The sequence below is a fragment of the Phalaenopsis equestris genome, unplaced genomic scaffold (genome assembly GCF_001263595.1).
Source record: "Phalaenopsis equestris unplaced genomic scaffold, ASM126359v1 Scaffold000202, whole genome shotgun sequence".
NCBI classification, from domain to species: Eukaryota; Viridiplantae; Streptophyta; class Magnoliopsida; order Asparagales; family Orchidaceae; genus Phalaenopsis; species Phalaenopsis equestris.
In genome coordinates this window covers 1,749,442-1,768,400 of record NW_018164644.1, presented here as the reverse complement: position 1 = coordinate 1,768,400, position 18,959 = coordinate 1,749,442, and the positions used below count along the sequence as shown (strand labels likewise).

General features: G+C 36.6%; 3 protein-coding genes across 3 annotated transcripts in view; 2 read left to right on the top strand and 1 right to left on the bottom strand.

Annotated features, from left to right (window-relative positions):
- Positions 1-5,479, top strand: part of LOC110022734 — a 25,754-nt gene extending 20,275 nt beyond the window's left edge. The window contains exons 4-5 of the mRNA XM_020721808.1: positions 4,127-4,241; positions 5,060-5,479. Of these exons, the coding sequence (XP_020577467.1) occupies positions 4,127-4,241; positions 5,060-5,108 (164 nt within the window). The 3' untranslated portion in view covers positions 5,109-5,479. The remainder of the gene's footprint in view (positions 1-4,126; positions 4,242-5,059) is intronic.
- Positions 5,480-8,303: 2,824 nt separating this feature from the next.
- On the top strand, positions 8,304-12,599 carry LOC110022849 (cellulose synthase-like protein D3). Its single transcript, XM_020721971.1, has 2 exons — positions 8,304-8,630; positions 10,030-12,599. Exons 1-2 carry the CDS (start codon positions 8,350-8,352, stop codon positions 12,488-12,490), a joined length of 2,742 nt encoding a protein of 913 aa, XP_020577630.1. The 5' UTR covers positions 8,304-8,349; the 3' UTR covers positions 12,491-12,599.
- A 4,070-nt stretch (positions 12,600-16,669) lies between these two features.
- LOC110022678 (probable 4-coumarate--CoA ligase 2) overlaps positions 16,670-18,959 on the bottom strand; it is a 13,740-nt gene continuing 11,450 nt past the window's right edge. The window contains exons 4-6 of the mRNA XM_020721748.1: positions 18,382-18,449; positions 18,188-18,290; positions 16,670-17,102 (exon numbers count right to left, since the gene is read on the bottom strand). Of these exons, the coding sequence (XP_020577407.1) occupies positions 16,968-17,102; positions 18,188-18,290; positions 18,382-18,449 (306 nt within the window). The 3' untranslated portion in view covers positions 16,670-16,967. The remainder of the gene's footprint in view (positions 17,103-18,187; positions 18,291-18,381; positions 18,450-18,959) is intronic.

The window sequence follows — 18,959 nt, the reverse complement described above, 5'->3', positions numbered from 1 at the left end:
CACTCATGCGAGTTCTTCACAAAAATGAGTAAAGAAGTGGCTTGAAGTTCTACGGGAGGTGGGCTCCATTACTAGTCCGCTAGGATGGTCAACCAGGAACTCCTAAGGCTAGATTATGGGTTCTGGGAGTAGGAGACTAAGACCTCACAAAAATGAGGTCAACAAAACACTATATTTTTTATCATTTTTTTATAATGGCTATTATAAAATGTTTTGGCACTTGTAATTTGCTTTATCTAAAGTTTGCAAAGTAATAATTAACAACTTGCTTTTCATAAATGTATGCGGTTTTTATTAAAAGTAAAACCCAAAGAATAACTAAATGGTTGAGATAATTTGAGCTCATCAAGAAAAATTTAGAAACATATAAAAGTGGCGAGCAGCTGTAATTAATTTTAACTGAATTTCTGTTATGTCACGTTTGAATTAAATTAACAGCGCTAACAATATCAAATTACATATTTATAAATAACTATAAAAGCAAGAATCAGGAGTATGAAAAAGTAAAAACTACTAACTAGTTCTTGATAAGCACACAAGATGTCAACAAGAAAACAAACCTTATTCTCAATGATTAAGGCACTCTCTCTTGATCTTTCGGCCCAACACGCAGAAGATGATTATTCTCTGTCCGTGGCACCTGCAATCACCTAGAGTTTGGCTTGTAGTCAACCTTTACTTGCAACTGCGTCTTTCTAGTCTTAGCCAAGAAGTCACGGAACCTACTTGCCTTCAGCCTGTTTCACGTCCGATAAATATTTTTTTTAATAATTATTTATTATCTAAGGACACGCCAATCACCATAATGAAGGTCATTCACGGAAGGAGACCATAACTCTTGAGCATGTTGAACTAGAATAGGCTCCTTTCCTAAAGACAAAACACACCTTAGGAAGCTCGGGAGCAACTCGAGCCCGCTACACCTGACCTAACGCAAAAGGTCACAAATATTTCACAAGTCATCTCATTGTTATTCTCATTCGCTTTTTACTTGTCACTTATAGATTCTGGAGAACCTAAGTATTACAATGAAGCTACACATAGAAAAGATTCTGTTACATGGGAGCGTTTATGAGAGAAAAAGTTACAATCTTCATATAAAAATAACACTTAAACATTGACCAAGCTATTTGAAACCAAAAAGAATTTGCAAAACTAATGGATATAATGATATAAGTAAAAAAAGGTATAATCTTCATATAAGAATAGCACTTAATCTTCATATAAGAATAGATCTTCATATAAGAATAGCACTTAAACATTGACCAAGCTATTTGAAACCAAAAAAAATTTGCAAAACTAATGGATATAATGATATATTAAGTTAAGAATAGAAAGGCACTAGACAAGACTGGTTGCTATGCGTTTTCACATAAAGAATGTAAAGACTTGATAGAGAAAGGTACAATCTTCATATAAGAATAGCACTTAAACATTGACCAAGGTATTTGAAACCAAAAAGAATTTGCAAAACTAATGGATATAATGATATATTAAGTTAAGAATAGAAAGGTACTAGACAAGACTTGTTGCTATGCGTTTTCAACATAAAGAATGTAAAGACTTGATAGAGATATTCTCTTCTACAATTATACTAATGATTATTCTTCTAATTTTGACCATTATAGTAGTATAAGATCTATATCTTGAATAAATGGATGTCACGATAATTTTCCTCTAACAAATCTATTTTAATTGAACCATTAGGCTTTACAAAGCCTGGAACAAAGCCTTATGTATAAGTTAAATAAATTTCTACGGTTTAAAGCATGCACTTCATTGATGATACCAAAATTTTGGTCATGCGTAAGATTGGATTTCACATAATGCCTACCACTGCTCCTAAAATGAATAGGAAAAGATTGCATTTATTTATTATTGTACTTTGATGGCATTCTTGCATGGGCTGATATTCAAACGAGCAGTAATCTGAAGAAGCAATTATTGGAGGGGTTTTACATGAAATATTTGGGAGAAGCAATGAGCTGAGAATAAATTGTAATAAGGCCACAAGTACACTAAGTGTTTTACAATCACAATGTATTGGATATATGTTTTATAGGATGAAGGCAAAGATTATAAGTACGTTGCTAGTTAGTCATTCCAGATTATATAAAGAATATAGGTTAGAAACTGAGAAGGAAAATGCGTACATGGCTGAATTCCTTTTAATTTTTTAGTCTTTTATGTATGATTCACACATGATCAGATATTGCTCAAGAAGTAGGAGCAGTTAGTTGATATAAATCCAATCCCAGAAAAGAATATTATAAACTTGTGAAGTGGATATTACGTGATCTAAACGGGCAATCATCTATATTTTGAAGTTTACAAGAATCAACCTAAAACTGCCAATTTATATGATTTAGGTATAAGAGGTGACCTAGTTACCATAAGTAGTATCATTGAGTGTATTTAGGCTTTTGGTGGCACTAATATTGTTTTATTGTCACAACTTGAAAAGATTCTCGCTCTGGACTACAAAAGCTGAATATGTGGTAGTCATTGAAGCTAATAAAAAGTTGGCAAGATTTTATAGAAGGATTAGATTAATTTTAACAATGATCACTTTTTTATGCGAAAGTTGAATGCTACTCACTATGGAAAGAACACCATCTTTCATTTCTAGATAAAACACTGGCAACTCATGTACCATTATATATTTAGGTTGGTGGAAATTGATGCTTTACAACTTATCAAAATTAAAAGAGCATAGAACTCCTATATTTTGCTCGTAAAAGTACTACCTATTGAGAAGTCGAGGCTTTATGAAGTGTTAGTTAACCTTGATGAATGATGATGCGAAGGAGTTATGCAGCAAGTGTTAGGACATGACCGCTAAGTTGGTGTATTAAAATTTCAAATTTTAAGTGAGAGACTGTTACGTTTGGAGTATAAATTACATTAATTACCTTGGATAAAATTGGTTTTGATTTTTCAAGAGCGGTAGCTATCGACTCCAATGTTATTTTATATTTGAATTTTAAAATGGTGGGCACTTGACTTATTTCACATTTAATTTTTCAAGATGTTAGCTACCTGAAGATTTTCTATTCATGCTTAATCTTTCTAACTAACCATTACATATGACAATAAAATAATGGAGAAACATATGTATCAACCATTCAACATTCACAACAAATAAATTGTTAGAGGAGAGACGGGGGAGAAAGAGTAGAAGAGATGAAAAGCTCTTACAATAGGGAAGAGAAGAGAGAAGAAAAAGAAGCAGCATCAACTTTTTATTCTTCTTGTTCATTCCTTGCCTTCACAACTGGTTATTGTGTTCTCTCTCAACTATCAACATAATTAAAGTGGTATTTCTTAAAAAAAAAAATTGTATGCTGAGACTGGAAATGTCTGAATTTAAATCTCAAAAAATTCAGGCAAGTATCATTTCTTGGTTTCCAGGGATGAAGTTTTTTATCGGCATTGTATCCAAATCCTTAGTAAAAAAAGTACATGGGAGTTGCCTTGGTAAAATGGTTGGTCTTCATTTGATAACTTGAACTTTGCAGGCTCTCCTGTTGAAATTGCATAAATTTTTTTTTTTGGGCAAATTGCTCTAAACATCAACTTTTTTCTACTTGGCAAGTCACATGGCATCTTCTGTTGAAGACGTTGTGCTAAGTAAATTAATGTAATGATCATATCAACCTTTGATTATCGCAGGTATTTGACTTGATATTTTATGATCACAGTTTCAATGATTTTTGTAAGAAATGATGAAACTATAATCAAATTTGAAAGAAGAATAATTTTTTTGTCATTTTTTAAATGTTAGTGTCCAAACTGTAATTTACAATAAATTTGGATGATTTTTTGGTGCAAGTTACTTCAGTTTTTGGGGATGAAATAAAAAATTCATAATCTATTCTAGATGTGATTTAGTGATGGGTTTCAGGGTTTTTTTTTATTTTTTTTGTATAAACTTCAACTAATTCCTATATGTATTACTTGTATTTAGGTGCATCTTGTTATTTTTTATGAAATATGAAATTTTGCTATGTAGCTTCCGAAATCTTTCTTTATGATCTTCAAATAAATATTCCATTATTCATCATTTTACCAATGCATTACTAAAACTATTACCCTAAAGAAAACCGCACAATTTCTATGAGCGCAGAAAATAAAAATGGAGAGGTTGATGCGTCTGGCAAAGATTTATTAAGTAGCAGCCAAAAGACTGATTTCACATCTGTTATAAATGCATGGTATTGGGCAGGCTATCACACTGGCAGGCAAGCAATTCTTTTTGGGAGATTTACATGCATACCACTCAATTCTTTTTTATTTACATATCTAACACCTATACTTCAATTTTTACATATGTGCCACCTAACCATACAACAACATATGTATTTCATTTTTTAAAAGTTAAAATAGTGGTGTTTTTTACTTGATATGGAAGATTTGTGTGGTATAAATATAAAGAGTAAAATTTGGATGCTAGATATGTTAATAAATCGGAATTGGATGGTATGTATGCAAAAGCCCTATTTGTTTTCTCTTTTAGGTTTCTGTTTTTATTTAGACCTTTAAACTGCATCTAATATTAGTTTCTATGTGAAATTCATGCAAACACCGGCATCTGCAATCTGTGATGGAACTCTGTTTATTCTGAATTTACAGGATACCCGTTTATGAAATCTATAATGACCGCTGCATCAAAATTTTGAAAATGAGAAAATGTCAAAACAGTCTCTTAATTTTTCGCAAGGGGTCATTTTAATTCCAGGGTATATAGAAGTGCTACTTTAGTCCGCACATGCTTTTAATATGGGATGAAACAGTCCTCTATCAAAATTTTGGGACTAATTTGACACTTTTATAAACTCTGGGACTAAACTGACCCATATAAATAATCAAGAGAGAGACTATTTTGACGCTTTATTCTTATGAAAACCTTAGTTTGTCACGTAATCCTTCTACTTGAAATATTTCAGAAAAAGAAATTATCAATCAACAAAAAGAACAAACACCTATTAATTTTGATTTTTATCAGCCTTTTCTGATATTCTACTGGTGGAATGTTAACATTCTTCCTATTGTATTTCAGGTATCTTTTGGAGCAGGAGCATTCAGACAAGCTAAACAGTAGTATCTAAAGAGAAAGATGGCTGCAGATGATACTGATGGCCAAAAAGGCCACTGGTTTTGTGGTTTGAATTTCAATGATTTCATGAGGTATTTCAAATCAGGACGCTGAAGCTTTTGAAAATTATGAAATGTTTAAGAAGCCATTCTTGTGGTTCGGGATCTTATTCCATTAAACTTTGCTGCAATTTTCCTCGCCTTACCGTTATTGATCACTATATTGCTGGTGGACATGAAACACGTCTTCAGCTTTTTTTGGTTTTGCAATTTTTATTAACTTGTAGGGGTGTTGGTTCGGTTTCAGAAAAACATTTCAGCTTTTTATAGAATTTTGGTTTGTTCATGACTTATCTAATTCAAACTGAATTAAATTTTGGTTTGATTTGTCAGATTTCGGTTGGATTCAATTTGATTAAGAAAATCGATCCATCCATACTGATTGAATGCTCTCTCCTAAATTACTTGAACCAACATAAACTGAAAGAATTGGGTGGTATAAATGTTAAAAATAGAGTTTAGATGTTAGATATGTAAATACATAAGAAGTGGGCAGTGTATGTTAATGCCCCACAATTACATAACTTCTCTTAAATTTAAGAGTGTTGAGTCGCTGCTTTCCCTCCGTAAAATTATAATTATGCTCATAGATTGGTGTCATTGTAGTTTACTAGATGCGTTCAGATGACGGAGATGACGGCATTGATGGCTCATAAAATTGTGGGATAATATAGCTTTAAGTTTGACCACTTATAAAATTTTGGATTTGATTGCTGGCCGTTCATGAAACAAAAAATTGTGAACTACTACATATTAAGTATCCATTAATTGAATATGAGTTCAATTTTTTTTGGGTTGGCCCACAGCACATCAAACTTAGAAAATTTTAAATTTATTATTATTATTATTATTTTGCTTCGACTTATGATTGACTCAAAATCAACCTAAATCCGGGTCGAATTCACTGAAACATAATTACATTGTTAGATTTGAATCTGATTTTTTATCCAAGTAATAATATCACTTAGAGCGACTCAAAAAAATATGGAAGAATTCCATAAATATCACCTAATTCCCATTTATTATATATCTAATGTTGTGAAAAAGATTGCAAGAAATCGAAAAATAAGAATGAGAAAATTGCAACACAATAAGCGGCCACATAAATTTAAGTGATTCGGCAAATTGTCTATGTTCATGGAGTTACAGAGTATTCGAGGATTTTACACAACAATACTTAAATTTACAAAAAACACTCATCTCAACTTCAAAGAATTACAAAATCAATATTTTTCCTTCTTCCTTTATTTCTTCACTGCCTGTCGAAAGCCTCTCCCTCTTCTCTGTCGTAGACCAGCCGAAGACGAAGGAAGAACTCAGTTTGCGATATTGCCGCCCGCCGAAAGCTCTTGCTGTTGCTCACTTCTTCGTTCGTGAACCCAAGGGAGAAAGTGCCGAAGCTGTCTGTCGCACGCCCAAAATCAAAGCCCCTTTTCCTTCTTCGTTCGCGAACCCAAGGGAGAAAGTGCTGAAGCTTTCTGTTCGCATGCCCGAAGCTGAAGCTCCGTTTTTTTCTTCGTTCCCAAGATTAAGTAGTGCCAGTAATAAGAAGAGTGAAGCGATTTTTCGCTTCGCGGCAGAGGAGGGAGGAGGGAGGCGTGCAGGAGCAGTTATATTTTTCCCCTTTTTGTTTAGAATTTTTGTGTAATGGACTCCTCATTCTCAACATCTAACACCTAGATTTTAAATTTCTACCTACTTGCTATCTTAATTATGCATGAAAATTTTTACTTCACCTTTTAAAAGTTAAAATAGTGATATTAAAGATTTGTATTTATAAATTTAACCAAGCAAAGTTTTTGTGTTACACATGTAAATACATAAGAATTAGGTGGTATGTATGTAAATGCCCTAAAAATTATTTATAACATCACTAAAATTTGCTAATAAAATGTATTATATTTATGTGTACTAATAATTGGTTTTACTGAAACAATGCATATATTAATAGGCCTCCCTTACCTAGGGAGCCCATCTTCTTAAAACAAAATCATTACATCTGCTAACTTCATACGTTGGATGTGGTAGTTGGAGTTATCATTCAAGGTGTAATGCCAACCTCTCATATCGATGTGTTAACTAACAAGTACCAGAAGTAGCCGGGGTGACCTACCAATCTTTCAACAAGTTGAGGTGAAGGTCATCATTAAATATTAGACATATGTCAATCTTCATTTACGAGTCATCTGATACTCACATCACTATCTTTTGATTGAAATATTGCGGACTAACTTTGTACAGCATAATCTATATTTGTTTATATTTTCTCTCTCTTGATAGTCTCGCAAAGGTGTAGAGTCATCTATAAGTCATATAAATAAATTATAGAGCGGCTTTTCATCTCCCCTTTTTTTTCCCTCATTTCGTACAACACAAGTCTTCTCGAATTGTTGGGTCCACGAATAATACATGATCCAACATCCTAATGGGTCCACGAATAATACATGATCCAACATCCTAATGGGTCCACGAATAATACATGATCCAACATCCTAATGATAGACGGTGCGACATACTAAAGAATTCAATCACTTTCAATGCCGACCAAAGTATAGACGACAATAATGTTGTCATCCCGGTCCCCGGCTTTGCATCATAATAATTAAAAATAAATAAATATTTTTTTTTCTCACAATCATTTAACAGCTAATGAATTTTCCACAATAATTCCATGGCTAATTTTGCAGCCTACTTAGCCGCTATCGGACCGAGTTCGGTTCCTCACGCAATCCGCCAAACTCTTTCAAAGCTCCCGTTTTGAATTCTTCCCGGCTCTGCGTAAAAGCGCAGAGTCCATATAAGCTCGTCCTTCCCGCACCAGCCCTACTACCACTCCCCTGTTTCACATTTCAACGCCCTCTTCCGTTAAAGCCAACAATGCATCCTCAGAGATTTTAATTTGATTCGCAAAGTTTCAAATTTCAAAACAGCTCATCAAATCACTCAGTTTTGGTATTTCAAGTTTGGATTTTGATGAGCGGAGTACAGAGCAAGACCCAATCGACAGAGACGATGTCCTCGGAGCAAAACCAGGGGAATCCGCCACCACCGCCGCCGCCGCTGCCGAAGAAAGTTATTTTCACCCGGCGAACAGCCTCCCGCAGGTACATCAGGTGGACTTCAGCAAATACTTCAGACAACGTGGACTTAAGCAAATACGTTGTACAGTTTCCGTTGACGCCGGACAACCAACCCATGGAGGTCGTTCCCCTCAATCCAGACCGCTCAAAGAAGGCGGCGGAGGGGTTCGACGGCGATGTTCCTGCGGCGAAGTTTGGGAGGAAGATGAAGAGGGGAGCGGCAGGGGACTTTGACTGTAACCATCTGCTGTTCGGGACAAAAGGGACTTACGGGTATGGGAACGCGATTAGAGAGGAGGAAGACGAAGCAGGGGAGCGTGAGAGTTTCGACGGCAAGACGTGGCGGCCGCTCACTCAAAAGCTTAAGATTCCGGCGGCCATACTGAGTCCTTACAGGTCTGTTCTACCGGCATGGAGCTCTATAACATTACAGTTGCGTCTGATTTTTTAAAAAGAAAAGTAACGGTCAGATTATTATTGTACAATTTTGAATTTAATAGATTTTTTTTAAAAAAATATCGGATTTATAGTTATAAAATATTAGGATAATTATATATAGTCACTAATGCATAATTATATACACCCTCTTTATAATTGAACACACTGAATAATTTATTAATCGTAATTTAGTTATTTATTTTTTAATAATTAAAAAATATTATTTTCTTTTGAAAAATATATATATATATTTTTAATAGCAAACGTCCAAAATCATTGGAAGTTTAATTTAAACAAAAAATATATATAAAAAAAAAGGTTTACAAAATATTGTTTGCTTTCTGTTGTTTTTGATATCTTATTTTGCCCCAATAGTTTTGGATTATATACATTATATACATTGTTACATTGAGAACAACGATAGCAAACAAAGCCGAGTTAGAGCGACCTCAGGCTTAGCTCATGTTCAGCTCATTCAAAATTAATTTGTGTTCCAAATTGCTCCTGAAATCTGTGTTTGGTTCGACCCGATTTATATGAACATTCCGTTCAAAATTAGTCTATTTAAATCAATTAGAAAAATAAATGTAGGGAACGTATATTATTGCTATGCAATAAAAGCTCATAGCCACAAGACCACATGGGTTTAAGTTTAGATAACAATGAAAATAAGCACATCATTTTCAGAATGATAAGCTTTTTTTAGTTGTCCTATATGGAAATAGAAGAGATAAATTTGATTTTATTTATATGCCCCCTAATACATCTAATTGGAAATATATCTCATTAATTGGTTGTTTTGTTGGAGAAACATAATTGAAATTTTATTTCAGATGTAATTACCCCTCTGTTGGCTCCTAAATTGCTTATTGAAGTCTTCTTGTAGTCTATTAAGATTTCATCGACAATTTATTAAATTAGATTTATGTTTGTATCATAAAGGTTCCCTTCCTTATTATGTTTAATAGGGAATCTAAGACGTTTTTCAAAATTTCTATTATATTGAGGCCATCACAACATGCGAGGGGACTAAGGCCCGTTTGGGGCAGCTTATTTGATGCGATGATGTTTTTGAAATCATACTTGACGGATTTGGGTAAACCGAGTTTTGGCAGCTTATACGTTTTGATAATGTTGAAAGCAACATTTTCAAGTGTGGTGACAGCTTTTTGGCAACGATCTGACTTTTCTAAATAAATAAAAATTTATAATAGTCATTGCATCTAGATTATTAGAAGATTATTTTTAATCAATTTATGAGCAGATTATTCAATAAGCTACGTCTGCCCAGACATACCCTAAATAATTTCTCATGAATATGAGCTAACGAGCTAATGCGTACATAACAAACCTGCAGGCTTCTAATCGGCGTCCGGGCGGCAGCTCTTGCACTGTTCCTCACTTGGCGAATAACCCACAAGAACGGAGACGCCATCTGGTTGTGGGGCATCTCCCTTGTCTGCGAGCTCTGGTTCGCCCTCTCATGGCTCATCGATCAACTCCCCAAACTCTCCCCCATCGACCGCGCCGCCGACCTCTCCCTCCTCCACCAAAAATTTGAGTCTCCCTCCCCATCCAATCCCACCGGCAAATCCGACCTCCCCTCCATCGACATCTTCGTCTCCACCTCCGATCCCGACAGAGAACCCCCTCTGATCACCGCCAACACGATCCTCTCCATCCTCGCCGCCGATTACCCCGTCGAGAAACTCACCTGCTACCTCTCCGACGACGCCGCCTCCCTCCTCACCTTCGAATCCATCGCCCAAGCTGCCTCCTTTGCCTCCCTCTGGGTCCCCTTCTGCCGCAAACACCGCATCGAACCCCGCAACCCCGACAGCTACTTCTCCCTCAATCGCGATCCATACAAAAACAAACTCCGGCCAGACTTTGTTCGTGATCGCCGCCGCGTCAAGCGCGAATACGACGAATTCAAAGTACGCATCAACAGTCTCCTGGAGTCCATCCGCCGCCGCTCCGATGGCTTCCAGGCCGAAGAGGAGCTCAAAGCCTCCTCCATCGACCCAACCGTTAAGATTCCTAAAGCTACATGGATGGCCGACGGCTCCCACTGGCCCGGTGCGTGGGCGAATTCCGCCGCCAATAACTCCCCTGGAGACCACTCTGCTATCATCCAAGTCATGCTCAAACTCCCACAAGACCATCCCATCCTCGGCGGCGCCGCCGTGATCGATTTATCAGAAGTAGACATCCGGCTGCCTATGCTCGTCTACGCGTCGCGAGAGAAACGCTCGGTTTCCAACCATCACAAAAAGGCCGGCGCCATGAATGCTCTGTTGCGTGCCTCTGCTATAATGTCTAACGGACCTTTCGTTCTAAACCTCGACTGCGACCACTATATTTATAACTCGCAGGCGCTGCGCCAAGGTATGTGCTTTATGATGGATCGCGGCGGCGATCGCATTGGTTACGTTCAATTTCCGCAGAGATTCGAGGGGATTGACTCTTCGGATCGATATGCAAATCACAACACCGTCTTCTTCGAGGTCAATATGCGCGCGCTCGATGGCTTGCAGGGCCCTCTCTACGTCGGCACCGGATGTCTCTTTCGCCGCATTGCTCTTTACGGCTTCGGACCGCCGCGCGCGAAGGATTACCGGTCCATTCACCTGCAGCCGGACTTATCGACTTCTAGTAGCGGCAAATTCGGCAACTCGATCTTCCTGCTGGATTCCATTCCCGTGACGGAGTACCAAGGCCGACCGCTCGCCGACCACCCGTCGGTGAGAAATGGCCGCCCTTTTGGAGCGCTAATGTTCCAACGCGATCCGCTCGACGCCTCCACGGTGGCGGAGGCCATTAACGTGGTGTCATGCTTGTACGAGGAGAAGACGGAATGGGGGACTCGGATTGGGTGGATATACGGTTCGGTCACCGAGCACTTTGTGACGGGCTACCGGATGCATAACCGCGGGTGGCGGTCGATCTACTGTGCCACCAAAGGTGACGCCTTTCGAGGCAAAGCGCCCATTAACCTCACGGACAGGCTCCACCAGGTTCTCCGTTCTGCAACTGGTTCGGTGGAAATCTTTTTCTCACGCAATAATGCTCTGTTCGCTACCTCCAAGATGAAATTTTTGCAGCGCTTGGCTTACTTCAACCTTAGCGTTTACCCCTTCAGCTCTTTCTTCCTCACTGCCTACTGTTTCCTCCCGGCGCTTTCGCTCTTCTCCGAACAGTTTATTGTGCAGAGCCTAGATATCACCTTCCTCGTTTACCTACTTGTCATTGCCCTCACTCTCTGTCTTCTCGCCATTTCAGAGCTCAGGTGGTCTGGGATTGAGCTCGAGGAATGGTGGCAGAATGAGCAGTTTTGGTTCATCGGCAGCACAAGCGCTCACCTTGCTGCCGTGTTGCAGGGGTTGCTTAAATCTGTGGCTGGGATTAAGGTCTATTGTTCTCTTACCTCAAAGTCGGCCACCGGCGACGTTGACGGCGGCGGCGAAGAAAACGACGATGAGCTCGATGATCGCTACGCCGTGAAATGGACATGGCTGATGGTTCTTCCTCTGACAATCATCTTGGTGAACTTGATCGCCATTGCTGTGGGGGTGAGCAGAACCCTGTACTCCATTATTCCGCAATGGAGCCGGCTGCTTGTTGGATTGTTCTTTAGCTTCTGGGTGCTGGCTCACCTCTATCCTTTCGCTAAAGGTTTGATGGGGCGGAGAGGGAGAACGCCGACTATCGTCTTCATATGGTCGGGACTGATTGCTATCACAATCTCGCTGCTGTGGGTGGCCATTAAACCTCCTTCGGCCAATTCTCGGATTGGTGGTTCATTCTTCTTCCTATAAACATAATTGCAGTAGGTTTAATGTAATCATGAGATTAAAACATAAACTTTAAGATAATCCAACACATTAGCATTAATGAAAGGGAAGGCTTGAAGGATTTATTACCTGGCTTGCCTCTGCCGAAGCTGTTTTCTTCTCAAAGCTTCTTCTCTTCGCCTGGAACTATCTCCAGGCTCCGCCAGCTGTTCTACCAGTCTTGGGCTTCTTCTTATGGCTTTGCCTAGGTTTAGGGTATGTATATCATTTATATATTTATGATTCCTGCAAAATTACAAGTATGCCATTCTTAGATATTATCAATAAGAGTCTTTAGGCTGTAATAAGTTGGGATCAGGTTTGAAAAGTTTATATCTACAAACTTTTTTTAGTTAACGGTTTTGAAACATTGTTAGATTCCAATGAGCTTCCTCCACCGAGATTTGGTTCTCAAGATGGGGATCAATAAGCAAAAACAAAAGAATATATGTTATGGCAGCTGATTGATAAGAATCTCGTTGTTGATTGATACGAAAGCTGACTCTCTGACGTAATTACACCGGTACCCGGGTCTGAGTCTGTCTTGCGGCGTGGTCACGCCGCCTTCGGGCGTAGCGGCGTGACCACGCCGAAGGCAGCCATCGCGTAACAGCTAGAGGTCCGACGTGGCCACGCCATCCCACAATGTAACTACGTCATGGGCTTTGTCTTGAGGCGTGGTCAACCCGCCTTTGAGCGTACAGACCCCTCAACCCTTATGGGGATGGGGTTAGGCATGGTCACACTAGACCCTTATGACCTATTTTTCACTATGTGGGTCCGTTAAGTGCATTTCGCTGCACGAAAAGCTTTTAATGACTGGATCAAATCATACAGACCTTAAAATAATCATTCAACTTTCCCTAGAATGGGGGAATGTCACAGATTTTTGGTAGTCATTATTGGGCGCGATCAGGACGAAGTGACCCTAGTCCGGAGATGACATGCATTTGATAACGTCCCGACGGATTCCTTGAGTTACATGAAAGCACGCGTGAGCGACGAACCCTCTCACAACATCACAGGGGAATCCGATATTTATGCATCAAAAATCTATGCCAACATTGAGTTTAAGTTCAGCATTTTTGGTTGAACATTATTGGTCAGACCTAAATCTTTTCCACCATCATTTACACAAACATACAGAATGCAAACTTCAACATATTTAAAAATAATTTTCACACAAATAATAAAACTTAATTAAACTTAAGTTTTGCAAAGTATTTTCTAACTTAAATAAATCACCTCAAAAAGCATACAAGTTTTATATGCTCAACTCTTTGAAGCTTAAATGTTTGCACGTGCTACAATCGATTCTTCTAATATTTAAAATATACGATTTGAGAATGTTGAGCAGGCTAATTGCATATTTATGCTTCGAGAAATTTGCTTGCATTTTAGAACTTCAATAAAATCACAATTTTAAATTTCAAATTGAAAAATATTAAAATTATGTTCATTCTTGAGCGGGTTGCGGACAATATCGTAAGCCTCATATTTTGTCAATTTGATCCTCCTCCCTATATGAATTAGAGTTGAGAAGATCGAGCCCCACTTTGATCCTCCTCTTGGTTAAGATTGAAGTTGATAGAACTAACTACTTTTTGAATGCTCAAGACACTAACTTTAAATCAAATTATAAAATAAGCATTTCAACATAAATCCTTGATGATGGTCATATTAAATGTAATTTTTACTTAGCGGAGTCTACTTTCTAAATTAAGCTCAAAAGAACATCAAAATTAAATCAAATAATTTAGGCTATAAACTCGATCTTATGTAAGCAAGATATAGTCAATAAGGTTTAATGTTGAATGCAAATCTCATCCAGAATAGGCTTATCTTAAAATCAAAAGAAAATATAAAAAATTTAAAATACTTGAATGAAATTTATTATGTGAAAGCAAAGAGCAAAAACTCATCCGCCTTCACAATCACATCGATGGTGACAAATCTAATTTTAATCTAAGCTTGCATAGAATTAATGTCATGTTAGGGATGCTACTAAATGCATGCTCAAAATAATTTCATGAAATGATAACGTGACCTGAGACCTCTGTCTATGTGATTTTGTTGTCAAATGACACTATAAAGAAGTGATTATGACCAGAGCACTTTGATCGTTTGATTTGTTTTCCGATTGTCACTATTTTATTATATAACGGTTGTAGCTCGTATGTTCTTCAATGATATTCTATCATTTCAAGTTATGAATCATAGAGTATATTTGATATGATAGATAAACCTCTGTAAAAGCACCCCAGAGCTACAAGATTCTTCTGGACAAAGCAACTCATGATTGATGATAAGGATCTTCTGTCACGTTAAATTGACTACCTCGTTTGAGTAAGTAGATAAAGAGTCGTGAAAACTCGAGATGATAGAATCATGTAATCTTGATTAGATTCATTATCTTTTCCCCCACCATCCACTCTAATCTCACGAAAATGATTTCATAATTTAAAATTTTAAATATATTGCTACTATATGCTAAGCAAGCTACTTCTAAATGACTATTTTAATTGAAAGTGTCCTCCCGTTATGGGCTTGCGCCTATCGGCAACCTCAAATTCCAAATCTTAAAGTCCTAATAAAATCTCAAGATAGTGACTTCTAAAATGTTAACAAAAAAACTGATAATAAACTCTCATCTCATTCATATTTTTTTCAAGGGAGGTCGGAGGATTCAAATTTTCGAAGCCCACAGTCCGTAATAAGTATGATTTCCAGGGCTTGTGATAAATGAAGTGTATAGGTTAGGTATGTCATATATCTTCTGTTTAAAGTTACTTTTAAATATTTTTTTAGTATTTCTGCTTTCAAAATCTTTCATCGTGATGATTATAAACTTTAAAAAGGCAAACTTAAGAACAAAGCATGTCAAGATAGACCCACCAACTTGTAGAGGCAGTTCATTCATGATAGGTTGAGTCACACCCGCTAAACCGTAAAGCCAGCATGCAGGTCAAGTTACACTTGGTTAGCTCGGGCACCAGCTAAGCTTCCGACTCATTGCCAAGTCTACATGGTGTTATCGGCTAACCTTTTTATCAGCCCCACGACAGCTCCTGACTTACCAAGTGCAACTCAAGAGTTCGTCGATGAGAAGATCAAGAAGTTTGCCTAGCATATAATGTAAGCCTTATTTGACACTATCCCTCCCATACTAGGAAATTAGGAACACATACTTGGCATTCCATCTATTCCCCAAATGATCCATCCACAGGCTACAAGATAACCAAAAACATTTAACATAGACACACACATGTATGTATATATGTTATCTTATTCTACAAAGTTTATTTGTGTATGATGCCTTTTCTACTTATGTATTAGGCCGAGACATCCTTCACATATAAATAAAGAAGGGAAGAGTCCAAAGTCATTGGAAGAAGACAAGTGGCACATCATATCCCACTTATGAGGCATAAATACATTTTTTACACTCTCAACCCTCCTTCCAACCTTCCTTTTTCTCTGCCCTTCAAGCTTCCTAATTTGAGTGGTATGTTTATTACATAAAATATCATGTTGCTACATGGCATATTTAATAATTGCAGCATGACACATTTATTCATTCCTGAGTGCCTTCAACCAAATATTTGATATTTATAAAACTAATTATGCAATTTAAAGCTACACAATTCTTATGTATTTGACATAACTGAAATGAGGGAAATTTATATACATAGCATACAATTCTTATGTATTTACATATCTACTCCTAAGCTTTCATATTTGCATACATGACACTGGTGTTTTAAACATATTCATAAAAATGTGTATTTCACTTCTAAAAAATGATAATAGTGTCATTTTAGATATGATATTAAATATTTGAGTGTTATGTGTGTAAATAAGAAGGCGAAAGTGTGAGATAAATAAATACATGAAAATTGTGTGTCGTGTACGTTTCATTTTGGATCGACTTCGTTCGCTATGGAATTTCTCACTCTTTTCTTTTTCGAGTTATTATTTTGAATTATTAGAATTCGAATGACTTCGAAGTACTAGAATCTCAAATCGAATGACTCTGAATTACTAGAATATTCATTACTCTAACTCGAAAGAAAAAGAGTGAGATTCATGAAGAGAAGAATCTTCAAAATCTCGTACTAAGCTTCTTGGTCGATAGTTCGATGTCACTGCGTGACTTCATGGATGTTTCACCCTGAGGGATGTAGCTCACTCAGGCAGTCTGGACGCTGGCCAAGAGCAGAGGATAGGGGAAGAGTGAGAAATTCACAGGCTCCCCTTAATTTTTAATTTCGCCACGCTTCTTATTAAGTTCTAGTTCTAGACTCGAACCAACCTTTGCTTGAATATATGAATTGAATGACCATCAATAATTATCCAAAAAAAAAAAAAACATTAAATCTCGTGCTTCTGCACTTTTCATATTGAATTTGCTTTGAGATTGGTGCTTAAAGTTTTGAAGCACCTTCAAATATAATGAATGTTCTCAGTGTGGAGATGGTGATGAAGCAGAAGCAACAGCCAGCTTGGATCTCAATTCCTTCCTCAGTATCTTCCCTGAAGCTGATTTTGGTATGGCATGAACAAAATGGACTCTATGCAATCTTTTGTAGAACACCACCTGAAACAAATAAATTATCTTAAATATCTTAAAATAGGGGCATTTACATACACACCACATAGCTCTTATGTATTTACTTATCCTACACCTAAACTTTACTTTTTTTACATTTACATTGCCCAAAATTTGCAAATCAAATCAAATAAAATCACCATTTTATATTTTAAAAGTGAAATGCAACTTTTTATATATAGGTAAGTTGGTAAGTATCTAAAAATTAAAGTTGGTGTTAGCTAGATATGTAAATGCAGGAATTGAGATTAGGGGCTGTCAAAAAAGCTCGTCATTCGCGAACGGTTCGTTTTCGGTTTGTCAAAGAGTTCGTATTCGGTTTGTTAAAGAGTTTGTGTTCGATTTGTTTGATAAGTAAACGAGACGAATGTGAACAATTTTTTTTCGTTGGGTTAGTTAAACGAACAAAACAAGAACAGTGATGCATTCGTTCGTGTTTGAATCGTTATTGTTTGAAATATAAAATAATTTAAAATAATTATATATATAAATTTATGGTAATTTATGATATTTTCAAAAATTAAATTTTATAGATTATAATATATAATAAATTAATAATAATAATATATTAATATACTATGTTAGTAATATACTAATATAGATATTATATATTTATATAACATAAGTTATATAATTAATATAATATATTATTTATATATATTAATATTAGGGATGTCAAATAGCTCGTCGTTCGCGAATAGCTCGTGTTCGGGTCGTTCATTAAGAAACGAACACAAACAGTGACTTCACGAATAATTTCGAACACAAGCTTATTTCAAACAAACTAAATTTCAAATGAATCGAACACGAGCACAAGGTCTTTTTCTTCGTATTCGGCTCGTTTACACCCTAATTGAGATGTATTGTTGGAGAGGTAATATTGGCATGGTTGGAAGAAATAGAGCTAAAAATAACGCTAAATCCAACCAAATAAAGTCCTTATTTTTATTTTTATTTCCTTTTGGTAAGTCAAATAATAGATGGAAAATAAGGTCTTTTTTTGCAATATTAAACAATTTTTATTATTCCTAAACTTGACTAAATGAAACAATTAAGGAGGGAAAAAGAAAAACCTGCTTGGCTACGAACTCCTTCACAATCTCTTCGGTGAGTTCAATGTCTTGGGATGGAACAATGAAAGCAACTGGAACCTCACCTGCAACTTCATCATTTTGCCTGTTTAAATCGCACCGAAAGCCGATTAAAATAATTATGCATGAATTAATTATTAACTAAATGTATGAAGAGGGATTAAGAGGTGATTTACGAGACAACAGCAGCATCAGCAATGGCTGGATGGCTTACTAGAAGGGCTTCGAGCTCTGCTGGGGGCACCTGCAACCATTGCCAAATTATTAGGGTTTGCAGCAGTAAAAGAACTATCGGGTTCACATGTGAGTTTGCAATTGAATTTGCTAAATTTTTTCCAAAAAAAATGAAGATCTACACACATTCCACTAATTAATTCTTTTGTATTTGTTAGGAGTTATGATAGGAAATAATTTATTCTTATAAATAAATTATTTCCTTAGAATTAGAGTTATGTTAGGAAATAATTTATTCTTGTAAATAAATTATTTCCTTAGAATTAATGAGATATTTATTTCCCTATTTTATGTTGTTTCCTATATCTCCTAATAATTAATGCGAATTAATTATTGGAGATACTAAGTGTTATACCCTTCCTTTCATATCATTTACCTTTTATTATTTTTCCTATTACAAGATTATTGTAAGGGTTATTTATAACCACATTCATATCAATGAAAAGGTGTGTATTCCACCACATTATTCTGAGTTTTAACATGGTATCAGAGCAAACACGATTCTGAGTCTTACCATCTC